The sequence below is a fragment of the Manacus vitellinus genome, unplaced genomic scaffold, assembly GCF_001715985.3.
Source record: "Manacus vitellinus isolate BGI_N305 unplaced genomic scaffold, ASM171598v3 scaffold_27_pilon, whole genome shotgun sequence".
Taxonomy (NCBI): Eukaryota; Metazoa; Chordata; class Aves; order Passeriformes; family Pipridae; genus Manacus; species Manacus vitellinus.
The window spans coordinates 5,195,320-5,212,928 of NW_021940039.1; the positions used below are offsets into that span (position 1 = coordinate 5,195,320).

The 17,609-nt window shown below is 42.1% G+C and overlaps 1 protein-coding gene across 2 annotated transcripts in view; it reads right to left on the reverse strand.

The window, feature by feature from the left end:
* The window catches only part of GPR107 (G protein-coupled receptor 107), a 36,571-nt gene that overhangs the window by 5,787 nt on the left and 13,175 nt on the right, over positions 1-17,609 (reverse strand). For both annotated transcript variants that reach the window (XM_018074315.2, XM_018074316.3), the window contains exons 12-17: positions 17,438-17,555; positions 16,338-16,468; positions 14,432-14,475; positions 7,060-7,109; positions 6,236-6,319; positions 5,300-5,424 (exon numbers count right to left, since the gene is read on the reverse strand). In XM_018074315.2, the coding sequence (XP_017929804.2) occupies positions 5,300-5,424; positions 6,236-6,319; positions 7,060-7,109; positions 14,432-14,475; positions 16,338-16,468; positions 17,438-17,555 (552 nt within the window). The remainder of the gene's footprint in view (positions 1-5,299; positions 5,425-6,235; positions 6,320-7,059; positions 7,110-14,431; positions 14,476-16,337; positions 16,469-17,437; positions 17,556-17,609) is intronic.

The following is a 17,609-nucleotide window of genomic DNA, read 5'->3' on the forward strand; positions in this document are numbered from 1 at the left end:
AGCAAAATTACTCAATGAGCAGCAACAAAACAGAGGCGAGAGGTCATCCTTTTTATACCACCCAAGTCTGGATTTGTCATGACAATCTGACCATTGAGCTACAAAGCCTCATAATACCATTCAAACATTAGGCAGACTGAACTGTTTATCCAGGCAGAACAGCACCACTCCTCTCAGAACTGCCTTGGCTCTCCAGCAGCTCTTCAGCCCAGCAGCTCCTCTGCTGCTACACAAAACAGGCCATTAGGATGCACAACACATTTCCTTTATTCTTTTCCACAATGTGATTCTCATTCCATGCAGGCATTTTTTCCTCTCCTCCACCCCCCCCTCCCCCAGATGTGCTACAAAGGTTATTTTGGATGCTGAAAGTAAGAGTGCCAATAGCTCAGTGCATCCCCAAGGGATGCCTGGAAGCATACACAGAACTGTCCTGTTCAAAGCTGCTGCTGTCTGTCTGGGTGTGCTTTCACCTGCTGTTTACCGTGTCAGAATGCTTTATTTGATCAGAGCTGCTAACAACATCTTCACAGCATCACCCCAAGAGAAGTCATCTTCAGATACTCTTCTGATAATGCCCTTAGTTCCACATTAGATACCAGCTTCTGTTCATGTACTGTAAAAATAATTCACTCAGACTGCTGCCACTCTCTAGCAGTGGCAGTACTGGGTTCACTTTAGAGTGGGCCTAGATGAGCTTGTGCATAACAGGAAAGGGTCACAAGAGTACAGATAAAATAAGTTTAGTCCCTATTAAATTAAAAAAATAAAAGTATAGAGAAAAATATGCAGATTGCTTAAAGGAGAAAGATGGAATTTAATAACAAACATTTCCTAGAAGAGATCAAACTTATCAGCACAGAAATGTGTAGATCTCTGAAGTTATCCCTGCAGACAGAGGTTTCCCCACAGTCATAAAGCAAAAAATCTGGAGATATATAAGCTAGACAAAAGCAAAGTAGATGGATAACTAATTGGAAAAGCATGTATTGAGACGTACTTAATGGTTTCCTGTCAAAAATGTAAGAACATTGAGTGTGGTTCCAGAGAGGCCTGTCCTGGGTTCACTTCTATTCAGTATTTTCAGTAATTGCCTGGGTAATGGAATAGAGAACTTGCTTATTAAATCTGCACAAGACACTAAGAGCTGCATATTGGAGAACAGGACTAGAATGCAGAAAATCAAAGTGATAGTCTGAAAAACATGGGAGGATGCAGCAAGACAGCTAGGAAGTTTACTCTTCAGAAACAATCAACTTTGTAATTACAGAATCAGGAGTAAGTATCCATTCAAGGAAGAGCCAAAGATTACCACGGACTACAAACACAAATGAACATCTAATATGCTGCAGCAATGCAGCAGCAGACATACTGGGATATATATAAAGAGGTGTTTTACACATACATGACATTGAAGGAGTCCTTACACTTGACTCACAGCTAGGAAGATCCCACCTGGCACACAGCCTAGATTTCAGCACTGCACTCCACCACCATCCCAACCCCACTGCACACCAAGGTGATGACAGAAGCGAGGAGATGTTACGGCTGTGAGGGAATGATCCACTGCCCACATTTATGAGACAAACAGTTACACACTGAAACTGCAGCCAAGCCACGTCCTTTGTTACCAGAGAGGCCATTTGCTGTGTCCTGCACAATAACAGCAAAGAGCTGGGAGAGATTTCAGTGTGGACTCTCCAACAGCAAAGGCTAAAGCCAATCTCAAGAGCACCGTTCTTGCCTCGTGACAAGTGCATGAAGTAGCTGTGAGTCCTCCTTTTTTCTCAGATTGCCAATTCCTCTCCCTCTCAAAATCAGTCCAGCCAACATGTTTTAGTGCCCAATAAAATAAGGGTAGCAGCACTAAGACCAAGCACACTGCAATCCCCATTATTGTCCTCAGAGCAGTCTCAGCACTTCAGTTCTGACCTGCAATATGGCAGGGAAATATCCCTCACCTGCTCCCTCCTGAACTGCACTTCTAGCCCACAAATTAGCAGCAGTTAAAATGCAACAAATCCTTCTCACTAAACCATCTCTCTCCAGAGAGCATTTTTGTGCCTGTCAGGCATTTACAAATGAGTCACAAAGGTTGTTCCCCAAACACTCCATCGTACAGTGCTGAAGAAATTTCATGTGTTTTATTTTTCTCCTGCATTGCATCCAAGGTATCAAGGAATGACTAAACATCCAGAAGTGTCTCCAGCCCTCCACACTGGTGGATCTCAGCTGTCTTGTCTCCTGTTTGTTTTGTTTTATAGTCCAACAAGAAGCACTGCAGTACTGGCAGCAGCCAGCCCTTACAAGCTATTGCAAACTAGGGTGAAAACTGATCAGCCATGGAACAAAAAAGCTGATCTCTGCAAGGGAAAGATGTGCTAGGTGAAGAAAATCACTGCTAATGGAGAGCATCATGAATCAGTCTGCCATGAAGCACAACCTGAGAGAAAGCAGAGAAAGGCAACCAACCAGGACGTCGAGTCTCAGCACAGAATTGGCTGCCTCAGGATGCTGTGAGAAACTCCAGATCCCAAGGCAGATCAGTGTTACCACAACAGTTCACTGTGTTGAGGCTGTTTTGGGTGTTAAGGAAAAGCAAAGTCTCCTCACACTGAGTAAGATGGATTTACAGACTTGAGAACAAAACCATTAATGGTTTCTTCTCCTGCAATTCCTCCTCCAGTGGAAATATCTTGATGCCATGTTTTTGTATGAACATTCTCAACCAAGATCTGTAGAAGAGCATTTTGGTACCCAAATCTAAAGCAAACTTAATGAGCTAATAAAATAAAAAAATAATAAAAAAGACTTATTACAAGTCACCTTTGCTATTCTTGATTTATATTTTATTCTTGAGAGCTACAAGAACTTACAGAGACAAGAGTTGTGCCCTATGTTGCTTCTGTCACAGACACCTAATCTGTGGATTTTTCTTGATAGATTGCAGATTTCCAGTGTCCTTAACAGTATTTACATTTATTGCAAGATCAAGCTTTGTATAGTTTGCACTGCATGAAAACAGACACAAGCTAGAGAGCTGCTCTTAAAATGTCCTTTTTTTCTGCTGGAAGAAAAGCAGGCCTGGAAAACAGGCTTGACCTCACAGCTTTCCTCTCTGCTGGCTCATAGAAATGTTGAGTCTAAAGAAACAGAATGCTTCTGTTTTAGAGTAGTTGATTTTAACAAAAAACCTCTGGGAGAGGAAAATAACCATAAAACCTGGCAATAAGACATAGCAGAACACCATGAAGTCTGCAGGCTTTTACCTTCTGCCATAGCCTCTGAAGACAAGTGGGTATTTATCACATAAAAGGCAAAACACTCATGCAATGGTTAGTCAGGACACTGTCAGGCACTTAGTCACCTGCTCAAATAATCTGTGATTTTCCCTTGCTCCCCCCAGAAGCAACACTTAATATTTATAAATGCAAAAATAGGACTAGCAAGACCCGAGTCAACAAGAAATTTAATACACTTTCAGTGCAGTTCTTCACCTGTCACAGAATGTGTATAAACTCTGCTTCTCAAATAAGTGCAAACTTAACCTCCCTGATGGAGGTGGGGAAGGCAGAACCAGACACAGATTATACCCTGCCAAGTGCCCAAAAGGAGTAAAACTTCTGGTGAATCAGATGAGAAAAATTCAAGCAAGGCTAAAGGGAACAACCCACAAGACACAACAATGGAAACTCTCAAGGCAAAGAGCAAAACCCCTTACTAGGAAAAGGCTCACAAGGAATTCTGATCCTCGGGTTTCTAGTAACTCTATTTCACTGAATTAGTTCATTAAAATTTCTCCAGCTTATTTCTGTCAGATTCTCCTAAATTTAGCAACTTCTCCAATTGATTGAAATCACTGTATTTGAAAGGTGTCCTATTATTAGTCCTAAAAAACAAAACCAAAAAAAAAACAACCCCAACAAACCCACAAGAAAAAATTCATTAAGCACATAATGCAAAGTTGAAATTCACTCCAACAGGCAACAAAGAAAAAAGCCCGTTTTGGTACAATCACAAATCCTACCACATCTTCCAGTTCAGACAGTGCCTTCCTGATGTCAATGTTTATTTACCAGCTGCCAAGCTGAAATCAGTTTCTTAGATAACCATTTTAACACCTATAAGTGACAGTGATTTTAAGGTCACTACCCACTAGTTGGATTCCACTTGAAAAAAATGACAGATTTTCCAGACCCAAAGCAAAAATAGTTAAGCATTAAAAAAAGATCTTTGTTACTAGCGATATTTCTGAGAAGTTCAACTCCTTAGATTACATTTGAGGCTGGATTCTATGATTCAAACCTCCTTGTAGCAATTTCCCAGTAAGATCCATTTCTTTCTGAGCTAGCTAGGAGAGCAAACACATTCTGACTTTTTTTTTTTGCTTCTGTATTAAAAATTGGAGAGTTCATTTATTTCACCCAAGATCAGGTAAAGGAGATTTACCAAATTGGAAAAACTCTTAGGAATAGGCTTGTGAGCCTGCACATGAATAGCAATTATCCATGAAATGTATAACTACTAAAGGATTAGGTTGGCTCTGCTCCTATTAAGGCAGCAGAGTCTGTGGCAGTTATAGCTGTACCCAACACTCCTGGCAGGCTGAATTTCTTAGGGCAGTTTCTGTCATAAATTCAGAAATGCCACTCATTTTCTAAGTCCTCAGAAAATCACTGCAAAGCAAATGACAGGGACTTAGGCTGAGCCCTACTTTATCATTTCTCCAGACTTGCTCAGGTCCTGAAGCATTTGTGGTGCCTCATGGTTTAGCAGCAAGGAGGAGAACAGGGAAAAGTATCAGCAGAAATCCATCTCCTTGGCTCAGTGTTGCTTTAGATAAATTTTTGCAAAGCTACAGGCTGAATGCCAAGGCACCATGGTCATTTATGTTCTGTAGACTGGCAGGTCATTTTTGTTGTTGGTTTGGTTGTGGGGTTTTTTTGTTTAAATATGAAGCATTGATGACAACCTGCAAGGCTCGTTCATGTTCAGTGACATAAATTCAACTCAGAAGCTTTATTACTCGATATTTTCATGGGCATCTTTTTGCCCCATGAAAAGCTTTACCAGCTTATTCCCCACTACTGCAATAGCCAGGTCAGAGGCTCCTATGCATAAATACAAATCTCTTCACACACACCAAACAGACACCTCATCTTTAAGCATGTGGGCAGACACTAATCTTTTTCAGAGAAGGATTTAGAGAGATTAAAGTAAACTGGTTTTAAACGTTACTTTTCTCAAATCAAGTGAAGAGGTAAAAAAAAAAAAAAAAGGAAGGGAAGGGGGTTCTTACACAGCTTCCATCTCCAGGTCATCCTCATCATCTTGAGAAAGCTGTAGATAAGGGTTGTCTGACGCTGGACGGAACTTGTACCCAGTGAGGACAAAGAACACGAGTGTGGCCATTTCATCCAGCAGCTGCAAGGGAAAACACAAGGCTGAAGTTCAGTCCTGTGATGCTTTGTGGTCACACAACATTTCTCCTCATTCATAAGGTTCAAGGTTTAATGGCCAAGGAGCCTGTGCCATAGCAGAAATAAAGCAATCCCTGCCCTGTTATCATTAATCCCAGGCTAAAGGCTGTCAAACCCTTTGTTCTTTCAGCTTTCCCCGTCACTTTAAATACAGTTACAGTTCTATCCATCAATCCAGAGCTTTCAAAGAGCTATGGCAAGACTTGGCTTTTAAATGAGGAGTGGAAAATCATCCCTAAGTTATTTGGTATTTTCAACAGTTAATGTATTCCAAGGACTCCCTGCACAGTTACTTGGATTATATGTTAAGAAACCAAGTATTTAAAAGCCACTAGGCAATAAAGCCTGTAGATGGAAGAGCAAAAGCCTAATTCTCTGGCTCCCTGGGGCCTCAATTACACAGGGCAAACCTGACGAATTTTTTTTTTCCTCCTTTGTATGTTCTTGATTAATTTCCTTCAGACATCTTTAAATTGAAAGACTAAAAAAAAAAATCAATAATGCAATTACTTTCAGACATCTCATGTATAATCCAGCAGGCTCACTGGACAAACATAAGACTAAAAATATATTCCTTCACCTTAAGCATAACATTGATAAAAATCAGGAGGAGACAGGGTGCAGCACTGTGCTTTGAGATGTTCTACCATAACATGAGGACCAATTTATGGATTTTTTTGGTGCAGTTATATTTAAAGAATAATAGAGGAAAAAAAAGCCAAGGAATGGATGTATTTTCCCTTGCTGGCAAATACCTGGTACAGCCATTTCCACTGGAATGGAACAGCAATCTTTATGAGAATGGCAATGATCCGTGTGAAGTAAATGTAACACACAATCTGGGAAGGAAAAGAAGAAAGCGTGATGAGAACAATAGCACCGTCCTTACAGAACCTTTTTTTCCCAGAGAAAGAGCTCAAGCAATTCCCAAACAACTCCTTATGTCAGACTGGTCTTATTATGCTCCTTGATAAACATGGAAGATATAGGCTGAGGGCTCTACTGCTTGTTCAACATCCAAGTAACTCCAGCTGTTGGTAACACACTCACGTTAGAGCAGGAAATGCTTTAAGTATTACGATTTCATAGAACTTGAAGAATCACGACTGTAATTTATCACTCTTACCACTTATAAGAGCCTGAAATGAGGCTGTTGGAAATCATTAAGAAGCCTGTGTTCTCCTGGGAGATATACCCATGGCTCCCACTGACTTCATCACGAAATGCACACATGCATCTCAAGGCACCATTTGGTCCCAAGTTTAATTTTTAGCAAGTTTACAGTATGTTATTCAAGCCCATCAATTCAACTGGCAGCTCAAGCTGTCTCCAGAGGAAATCAGGAAGCATTACAAATAGCTGGAATCAATTTAAAGACAGACAGAAGGATGCAACCATTAGGAAAAAAAAGGGAAGTTGCTTTTAGGATTGTAAGCCAGCTGACCAAGATGCCAAAGCACAGAGCTAGGAGCACCTCTACCACATCCACCAGGTGTGGTAGCTTCCAACAAGTATTCCATTTAAGGGTTTGAACAGCTTCCAAGTGCTCTGCATGCCTGTGTACAGGTGTTTTACTTACCATAACATAGTAATGTCTGAAGAGCTTCAGCTTTGCTAGGTTAATGGCAGCTATCAAGAGAACACAGAAGTCCATCAGAAAATTGTTAAAATGAGACAGTTAATTTTTATGCTTGTCTGCAGGGTAGGCAAGTGGTCAAAACCAGGACTCAATTAATCCCAGGCTAGAAGGGTTTGTCTCACACCCCACTGGGCACTCCAAGGAGTGCCAGACTGGAGTGTCCACACACTGGACAACTGTCAGGCTGGGGTGAGTTCTCTCTTAAAAAGGGAACTCACATTGCTTTTACACTAATTTTTATGTGCACACACTCTGCAATATAGAGCCTTCCTCTACCTGTGTAGATACAGTCACCTCACTCCTGCCAGAAGGGTCACCACACCACCTGACACCACCTCCTAGAAAACTCCTGTCTTTTCTGGAGTCCTTGCTGACCTGAGCAACTTTGGGGTAATCACAGCTCTGGGAACCACTGCATCTGGTTGAACTGCAGCACAGGCATTTTAACATCTAAGCAGGATGTTCGTGGCTCTGTCACAGCTTACAAGTGAGATGGGAAATCATCCTAACCAGTTATTAAACGCATGTGTTTCAGTCACCAGCCGTGCAAGCCAAGGCCCCGGGCGAACCTCCGTGGGTTGGACAGATCCCATCAGCTGCAGGAGCACAGCAGACACTCATGTGAACGTGCTGAGGTCAACAACAGATGGAACAGCTGTCAACTCTGGTTTGAGAGTCAGGTTTTATACGTGCAGCAGGATTACGAACACAGACTCCTGATGCTTTTGTGACAACACGAGAGGCAAAGAGCCCAAGATATGTTGACAGTGTACAGAGGTGCAGCTTAGAGCCAGTGATACAAGCTGCCAGTTAAAAAATGTTGCCACATATTTACTGATAGTCCCTCCAAGCCCTCACAATGTATTTATCAGATGTGGAAGTGCAATACATTGTGCTTAAGTTCACCTGCACCTCCTCACAGAATTCACCCCCAGCACAGAGTTACAAAAGGCTGCATATATTTGCACATAAGGTCTTCCAGGTTCACAAGAGAGCAAAACACAGTATTACACATGAGGAAGAGAAGGGCTAATAGATCCCAAAGAAATGCTTCACTTCCTGTGACAAAAACAAAGCAGTTTTTCTTAAAGAAAGGCAACATCAAATGCACTGCTTCAAATAAACTCCTGTAGCTTCCAACTACAGCAACTACAATGAAGTCAGGCAACATTCTGTTATAAAGCTAATTTGTACAATCTAGAGATCAAGAGTCCCTTTCCAGCTTATATTTAATGTTCCATGAGAACCACTGAAAGCTACAGACACCCTGAGACAAACACAAACCCTCCTCCAGCAGAAACACTCCAAGAGCAGCACTTGACTAACACAAGGCATGATGACCTGATGTTAAAAGCTTTTCCCAACAGAGTTGGTGAAAGATTAAAATGTGTAAATATGCATTAAATCACGAAGCAGGGAAGCAATATTGTCCTATTTAAAGGAGAGCTGCATTAAGTGTGACCATGAAGATCTTGTGATTTCCCACACACCGGTTTGCACACAGAAGGATCTATTTTGAACTCAACGCATCCAACTTTAGGAACTGCCACCAACTGGTGCACTGACAGACCATGAAAATTACCAGGCTTTGTAGTTCAAGGAACACCAACTCAACAGCTGTGATTCAAACTGCCAGTCCATCAGTGCTTTACAGTCAACAACAGCGAGCTGGGGAGTCATTTCTGTTGGATTCATGCAGTGCAGAGGATGAAAGGACAGCAAAGACAAAGATCTGGCTGCCAACTGAAGTGTCACAGTGCCACCTCTCCCAGCTGATAAAGCACAGCTCAAGATCTCACCTACTCATCATGCTAATCAATACCAAGGAGTCATAAGCTGGTATATCCACCCATCCAGAATGACTGAGTATAGGAAAGAAGGGTGAAGGAAGGAAAAAAGGCAACCACCACCAAGCAGAAAGGCAAAAAAGTCACCTGTGGAAGCTGGCTTGCTGATTTATTAGAACCAGGTGCTCTCTTCTAGCTGCCTCAACAGCAGAAATACTTCTCTCCACTATCAGATACTCAAGTCAGTATTAATGCATGTCTACAAAATTCTTCCAGTTTTTTTTTAAACAACTCAAAAGTTACAGGACACAGTGTTCTGGAGAAAATCTCAAATCATCATTGTTTGGCATCAGCAGCCTATGAATTGCTTCTTCACAGGCTGAACGTGCTCCAAGCAGTCATATTTGAGTCCTGCTGTCCTGGACACTTAAAGACTTCTGTTCACCTCAGCCTGGCAGCCCGGGCACTGAGAGCAGCACTTGCAGGGAGTGAGGCTTGGCCAGCAGCTGTCACTTATAACTTGAATCACTTGCAGCCCCAACCTGTAAAGCTGTGATAACACAGCAGCAGACACAGCAGGCAGCAAAGGTTGGGGAAATTTATGTTTCGAGTATGATAACCATTGTGCAAAGAACAGTACTTAACTGCAGAGAAGGGAAAAGAATTAAAAAGACTTTCTACCCAAGGTTTTACAAATTAATTCATACCTGTGTTCCATCTCTTTCATAGAGTAATTAAAAAGATGAAAGCCATCCTTCCAAGAAAGACTTATAACATCTATACCTTGCTTCCCTCAGTTTTCCCTCTCTATCACCATTTACTTTAACAGCTTGTGTCTGCAATAGCCTGATCTGCATCGACCAAAACACAGCACACCCCAGTATTTTGATAAGCAGTCTCTTTTTCAGATTGCCCCTGTGCTAATTTCCAATGCTGACACTGCCTGTAAGATGGAAAAAGGAAAGTTGGACCATCCACTGCAGCCCTGCACACCACACCATAGCTTTTTGATGAATACATCTGACCTTTTCAGAATATATATGTACTAACAATCCCAGGACTGCAGCTGAGGGCACAAGGAGCTCAAGCCCAGACAATACAGTACAAAAGGCAAACTATAATGCAGCAAGAGAACACGCTCAAGTACAGCTGAGAATATCTCTACAATGCTTTGCTTGCTCTGCTCACTCTGGTGCATTTGAGATGTGATCTGTGCCATTATCGAATTGCAAATGGAAGTTTTCTATTCTCCCCAGTGGTGCAGCCCACATGTAGATCCAGACCTCAAAAAAGCAAGCCTGAGAAGTGTGGTTCTACAGTCTCTAGAGCACTCTGCTTAAAAGCACTCCTGGAAGAGGAGGTCAGATAGACACAGCAACACTCAGTGTCATGCACGAGCAGGTGGCACAGACTGGTTCATCTTGAATACCCCGGAATACATCAGCCATTTGGCACAAAAGGTCTCCACCAGGGTCAGATCAAAGTCCAAAGTACAGGATAAGCAATGTATCTCCAACATGCAGCTACTACATCAACCCTGGACAGCACCTGGAAGTGGTGCTGAGCTGAGCCAAGCAGAGGCTGCTCTGCACCACACAGGACCAGGCTCTTTGTTCACAGCATTTTCATGGCACAGCAGCAGGAAGACACTGAATACTTCAAGTGGTTTTTCCTGCCATGGGGGCAAGCATGGGAGCACCAATCATTATTTGCCCACTGCACAGAACACAGGGAATGTTGCCTGGGAGTTACACACTGCAATCTATTTCCCCTAATTCTGCTGCCAACCATGACATGCTGCAGTGCCCCAGGAAAACAGCAAACCATGATTGGACTGTGCCGTGTCACATTCTCCTCACACAGTCACACACAGAGGTACCAGCAGAACAAACTGCAGCAATGTTTTCAACCCCCATTCCTCCCTCAAACAACAGATGACATGATGACTAGAGTGGGTTATGAGACTTAAGAGGTCCAGTGACCAAGAACTTGGCATTTCAAACAAAATAATATATAAATAATATATATACTCCCTCTCTTTTCTCATGATGCCTGTAAACAAGGTGGTGGCAGTTGAGCAGCTTTGCAGCCTGAAGGATTCTAGGTCAGTTTGCAAGGCTGATTTCCTTAAATCTACATGTCTGCAAAGACATTTGCAATGCAGATCTAGAAATGGACAGAGAGCACAGGCTCCCATCTGAAGGAAGATATAGTGACAGATCAAAGAGGTGTAGCTGAGCACTTGCTTAAGTCTGAAGGTGGCGATTTTTAAAGGGGAGGAAAAAAAGCTTCTAAAAATGGGATGTTTACACCCACTGCTGTGCAAGATAAGAAGCCTGTGTAGGTCAGACTTACTGCTTTAAAGATCACCTTCAAGGGAAAAAAGCAAACAACCAAGCAGCTCAAACTGAGCTGTATCACTCTGCCATGTCTACTCTTCACTATCAATCCACAGCATCTGTATAGGTAAGGTCTCCCTGGATAATGATGGCTTCAGACCCATTCCTCTAGCTTTTGTACTTTAGAATAACTTAAAATAAAAATAATCTGGTCTAAATGACTATCAGCTAGTAACTCCAAATCACTGCCACTTATAACAAGCCTTTTTATTAATTGTACATTGCTAAAACAAAGGCCTATGGCAAGCACAGCCCTGAGACTAAAGGGCTGGTAAATCCAACCAGCCTTCTGCTTCATTCCGAGTCCAGTCACATCGCAGTCACGGCTGCACTTGACCCATGGCAGTGCTCCCTAATAAACAGGGGGAAAAGCAGCTGGAAGAGAACAAGACAAACAGTCAGGAAACACCACCAAGATATCAAGCCATAAAGTCCTGGAGTTGTTAGTTCTAACAGATGCAAAGAAGCAAAAATAATTTCCCTTAGGTCTCTCTCAGTGGCAAGAAGGTCACCAGAAGAAACAATGCCAGGAAAAACAACTAGTGAATGTATAGTATGTAATTCCCCAATACACCTAATAAGTTAAGGAAGCTACAGGGAAAACAGCCTTTGACTAGACAATAAACCCCAGCAGGAAACAGCCAGTCCAACAAGGACTGTCTGCTCAAGATCTTGTTCTAACCACAGGACAGGCAGTGCAGCACTTAAACTGCATGAGAGGATCCAGTAATTTTTACTACTTCAGGAGAAAACTACCTTCAACAGCAAGAAAAAAAATGCTGGTGATTTGAGAGTCTGTGCTGGTTCTATTCTTCATACGAGAAGCTGAGATACCAAGGAGCACCTCTGCAGAACAGGGCCTCCAAGGGAAGCCTCCAGAGTAAAGAGCATTTGGTTCTAGTAAAGACTATTCATTGATAAGCCTAGCATGAATGATTTTACATTTTACAGTGCAACCAAATCACTTTTGGTTTTCTCAACAAGACACACTAGCAGCATGACATCATTAGGTCACATTCTGCTTCTGGCATCACATTGCCATCCACTTGCTCCCCGTGGGCTCCTATCAACAGCCTCTAAATAGTCAAAACAGATTGTGTTTCACAAGTGATTCCCAGCACTGTGGCTCTCCTGGCCACAATCTGCTGTCAGCCTATGCAATGTTTCCCCTGAAAATATTTTCCTTAGATATTGTTTTATTATTAGTGTAGCATAACACAGTTGCTAAGTCCCTCTCAGCACACAGTTCACAGTTACTGAATTGCAGGATCTGCACAACCAGATGGCAACACCAGTAGGTAAAGCTGGTAACAGCAGTAGGTGATCCACAAGCAACATCCATGATTTAAAGAGCATTATTACCCATGGAGAACAACACAATACAGAGGACTAAAACAGCCCTTAAGGGCTACTGTGCATAGCACTGACTGACTGTAAAGAGACAGCCATTTCCTCTCAAATTAACGTTTTCTTTCACACACCACAGTGCATCCTTCAGAATTGCTTGGGTTTACTCAGATCTGGGTTCCACCGGTTATGAAGGACAGAGGACAGGTCCAGCCTTGACGCTGAACATCTTTGCTGTTGGCCACCTCTCCTTCACTCAGGATACTTGAAGTTAAGTAAACTCCATAGCACCACCTTGTGATAAGAACCAAGGTGGACACAGGGAAATCACCTGGGGCCACACGGATCTGGAATCGGTGTCTCAGTTACATGCACTAACTGCTGTGTGCTCAGTGCCAGGACAGTCAGATCCATTGCCACCCAGGGAAGAACCAGGCCTGACATATGTGAAGTCCTCCATTCAGAAGAGACTGCTTCAAGGAGTATTTAAATTTTAGCACTTTTTAACAGTAAGAGCATAAATACTCCAGAACATATGCTCGGTGGACAACATATAACAAATTCATCAGTGAATGTCACTGGACCCAAGTGAACACATTGATAATAAATCTACCAACAGCATTCATGTTACATTATTAAAACTGACCTTTTTTTACATTTGTTTCTATTAGAAATTAATAATTTTCCACCTTTAAGTTTGGAGGGGGTTTTTTGTGTGTTTATATGGTTGTTATTTGGTTGTTTTTTTTAAACAGCTCGGAACATAAAAAAAACCCAAATTCATTGTAAGTATGGTTTCAATTTAACAGATGGCAAAAAAACCCCCCAAAACCCTAATCTGTGGTCTGAACAGAGCTGAGTTCAGTACCCAGCCTTATACTTCACCTACAGAGATAATCAGCAGTGAAATGCAAGAGTGGCAGTGAAAGCCAAGGAAATGGCTGGAAGAAGTATCCAGACCTGGGAATACATGTCCAGAAAGGAAAGACAAGAGTTAAAGGATAAGACTGGGTTAAAAAGCTGTTGCCAACAAATGACCTTCTACAAATGAAGCTTCCAAGAAGAATAAGCCACCAAATGACAGAAGATTGAAATGGTTGCCTGCTTCCAAGGAAATCAGAGTATGCTCCATAGCTTGTATCTGAGGAACTAATTCAGAAGTGAGCAGATAAGGCAGGAAAAGCACACACTGCAGCAGCTGTACTTGGGTTGGCCTTCCATCCATCACCTCATTTTCACTGCTACAATAAACATCACTCCACTTCCCACTAGCAGCCCTTGGAGCTGCTGTACAAACATGGACAAGTCAAGAACTGTGCTACACTGAATGCCAAGTTAGGTTTTGTTTCATAATGAGGTTTGTTTCCCTCTATTCTGCCAGGAACAGAGTTCTGCAGAGATTGAAATAAGGGGGTCTAGTTAGACTAATATTCAGCAATTCTGGAATTCATTTCTAGTTCTGCTTCTGAACATTCAAGTGAGGAAAAAAAATGGCAAATCTGTCAAGATGATTTGCTCTAGATGTCATGTTTAACTCAAGCACAGAGAGCTGTGCAGGCAGCAGAGAAGGAGTTACACATAGCAGTTCTGATAGTCAAAGCAATACATGAAAAAGGTCATTTTCCAAAAGCTATTCCCACGAGCCCACTGAGGAAAAGCAGAGTGACACTAAAATAGTGTAGATTTATAGTTTTAGTTTACATATTTTAAATTAGCATCACATGTTTGAAATTCTGGCATTATGACATGAGGCATAAAGCAGAAAAAAAGATTACTTGCCTTTCCCATCTGTTGCTGAAGCCTCTTGTAAATGTCTTATTGACCTGAAAAATAAAAATAAAGAATAGATTAGCTATAAGTTTTACACTCCCTTTCCACTGTAATCCTCTAGATCACTGACAAGTTTTGTTAGCTCTTTATGGCTGGGGTGTGATCAGAATTAACTGTGCTTGGCACTGCACACACTTCACCCTCATGCCCCCAGCTCAGGCAGTTAGCTCAAGTATCTCTGTTTCCTTGGGATTAAGAAAGCAGATTGCTAAAGCCCACTTCAGCCTACAGAAAGGTTTGTGGGAGGGAGGGAGGGAGCAGAGTGAGAAACTGGGGCATTTTCCAGCATAATGCTTTCCACTTGTAAAATTAAGCTGAGCCACTCTTCAGAGAGCTGCCAAGCATTTGGCATCTTACTGCTCTTTTAAGCTCTTTTCATTTAAATAGTTGATTGCAGCTTACACATCTACATAGGCAACTTATGTAACAGAAACTACCCTGCAGGAATGTAAATCCAGGGGCCAAGTCTTAGTCACCTTGCTCACATGAATCATCCCACCAGCTGCAGTGACACTACGCAGATGAAAAAGGGGCAGGATTTTATGTCAGGGGCTTCACTGCCAGTTTATGTTGGCACCATGGCAATGCAGGAACACTGGCTGCACATTTTAAACAGTCACAGGACAGGTCACCCAAATGCATTTCTTCTTCAAGTACAGTTCCTTTATGGAAAGTGAGTTTTGCACCAGCCTATCGCTAGGTTGGACACGTGGATTTCAGCACTAGGCAGCAAGAACTGCAACTGTAGAAGTCACTTCTATCATAGGAAATCAGTCTGACTACAAGTAAAGTTATTATCCCTGCAATTTTATTTGCCATACCCAAATATCTCAGTCTCAGAGCTGCAGCATTTTGACTGGAGAGGAGGAAAGGACAACCGAGTAGGGCAAATTTCTTGGAATACATTTCCCATTCTTGGCAGGAGGCCACCAGGACTGTGTAGGGCTCTGCCTTTCCACAGAATACAATCAGAAAGGGAAGGACAGCTGAAACCCACCATCACAAGTCAAGCTGAAGCTTATTTCCATCTACTGAGCAACAGAGTTATCTAAAAAATTAGAGTAACACCATCAGGAGAGACGACCTGTTACCAGACATTTGTATACATTCTGCATACATTTTGCATTTCAGAAAAAAAATAGAGATCCTGAAGAAAAAAGAAGAATATTCTGTGTTTACTAACCAAGGAGACAGAAGCTTCTTCATATCTTCCTTTAAACCCAGCTGTTTATCCAATTAAGACAAAATGCATTTAGAAGATAAATGTTCTGGCTAACTGGCAAGAAGCAACAATAGTGTTTATCTGAATTATCTGTGTTTTGGTCGGGTTTTATATAACCAACATTATTCCTTGCCAAGTAGAGTGGAAGGAAGGGCGGGGAAATGCTCCCTGTGGGATTATTTCTTCTCAACAGTCAAATAAACATGCAGCTACTCTGCTTGAAGGCAGCCCTGATCTTAGACAACAGTATTGTCTTAAAATTTAGCAGTCTAGTTTCTAATCTCAGTCAGTGAATCAAAATCCCATTTTTCAATTTAGAGAATCAACACTTGTGCAAAACTCCAAGTTTCAAAAGCACTTACAGCCTGCACTGTGCTGGTCACATTTACATCACTACCCACCTTACCTTACCCCCACTAACATCCCCCAAACCAGTGTCTTCCACAACACCAGACTGAAGTGTCAAAGCTTATAAAGTTTAAAAAAAGACAACAGAATGCTTGACTCCACAGGACCACTGACTCCTTTTGCTTTGCAGTATCTGGAGCTCTAACGAGCTGTCAGTGCCCATTAATTCACAAACAGCTCGAGCCACCAGGGCTCTGCAACCACACAGCACATACAGCAACTCACCATACCACTGGAAACAGGATGGCTCCACAGCACAGCAAGTCTACCAGGAAAAGGATTTCTTTCCACAGGCCATATTCAGTCGTGCCCTCCTCTGTGGACTCTATGATGATGTAGGCCACGTTCGCCAGCACCTGCACGACGAGACACGTTCCAGGGCTTCAGAAACCTCCCAAGGAGACACCAGATGTGTCTTGCCAGTTCAGCAAAAGCCCATTCAGTAACATCAGTACTTTTGCTGCAGCTCTACATCAAGAAGTCACACGTTCAGCAACATCTTCACAAGGTTTACAGGAAATAAAACGGATGGGGACTTATTCCTGCTGACGTTCAGAAAATAGTTCTTTTGTTATATACTGTGCTGAATCTACTGATTTATATATCAGTAGAGAAAAAAGAGAGCAAAATCTGATTGTTTTTATATATAGAAGCAGGACTCTGCAGAAGCACATACAGACAATAGTTTAAGCACATAATTCTAAATTAAGCCAATAATTCAGACAGGTCATCAACCATTTTTTGTACTCCACACCTGAGCTCTGTAAGAGCCTCAAACACTAATTCTATATTTCTGGTTTGGAGCTGGGTAAGGGATTTCATCAGGAAAGGCCAAAAACCTGTTCTATCTACAAAAAACACAAGTGCTGCTCTCCTGTGTACTTCAGTTCCTGGACCAAGAGACTGATCACTTTGAACACACTGGGAATGTTTCCCTCAGACCCACCAGGCCTACAAGTCTTGGTTTTCTCATTTTTATTTCCAGAAGTCACTCAGGAAACATTTCAGAAGTAACAGCTTTCGTTTAATTTCTCTGCATTGTAGTTTAGTACTGTTATCCAGCCCAAATTTTGTCCAAGCATGAATACAGCCACTTGTTCATTTGCTGAAACTATTTGATCAGCATTACCTCATGCTCAGTATAGAGGGAAAAATAGGGAATATTACAGAAGTAACTTCTAGCCCAGGAAATTCCAGCTCAACTTATACTGTCACCAATACAAGCAGTAAATATGTGATATTATGTGAGGTTTGCACAGCCTTTTCCAGTCTGCAAAAGCAGTTCTCCCAGAATACAGGAAATATCGACACCCCTCAGTCCTCACCTGAAGTGGGATGACAATCATGAAAATTTTTTTGTCTTTATCTGACAGGATGTGTTTAATGAAAGCCCAGCCTGTGCCAATGAGGGCAATAGTGATGAACAGAAGGGCACCCTTCAGTCTGCAAGAGAAACACACACTGCAGTGAGAGACTTTATCACACTTCCTCTTCTGC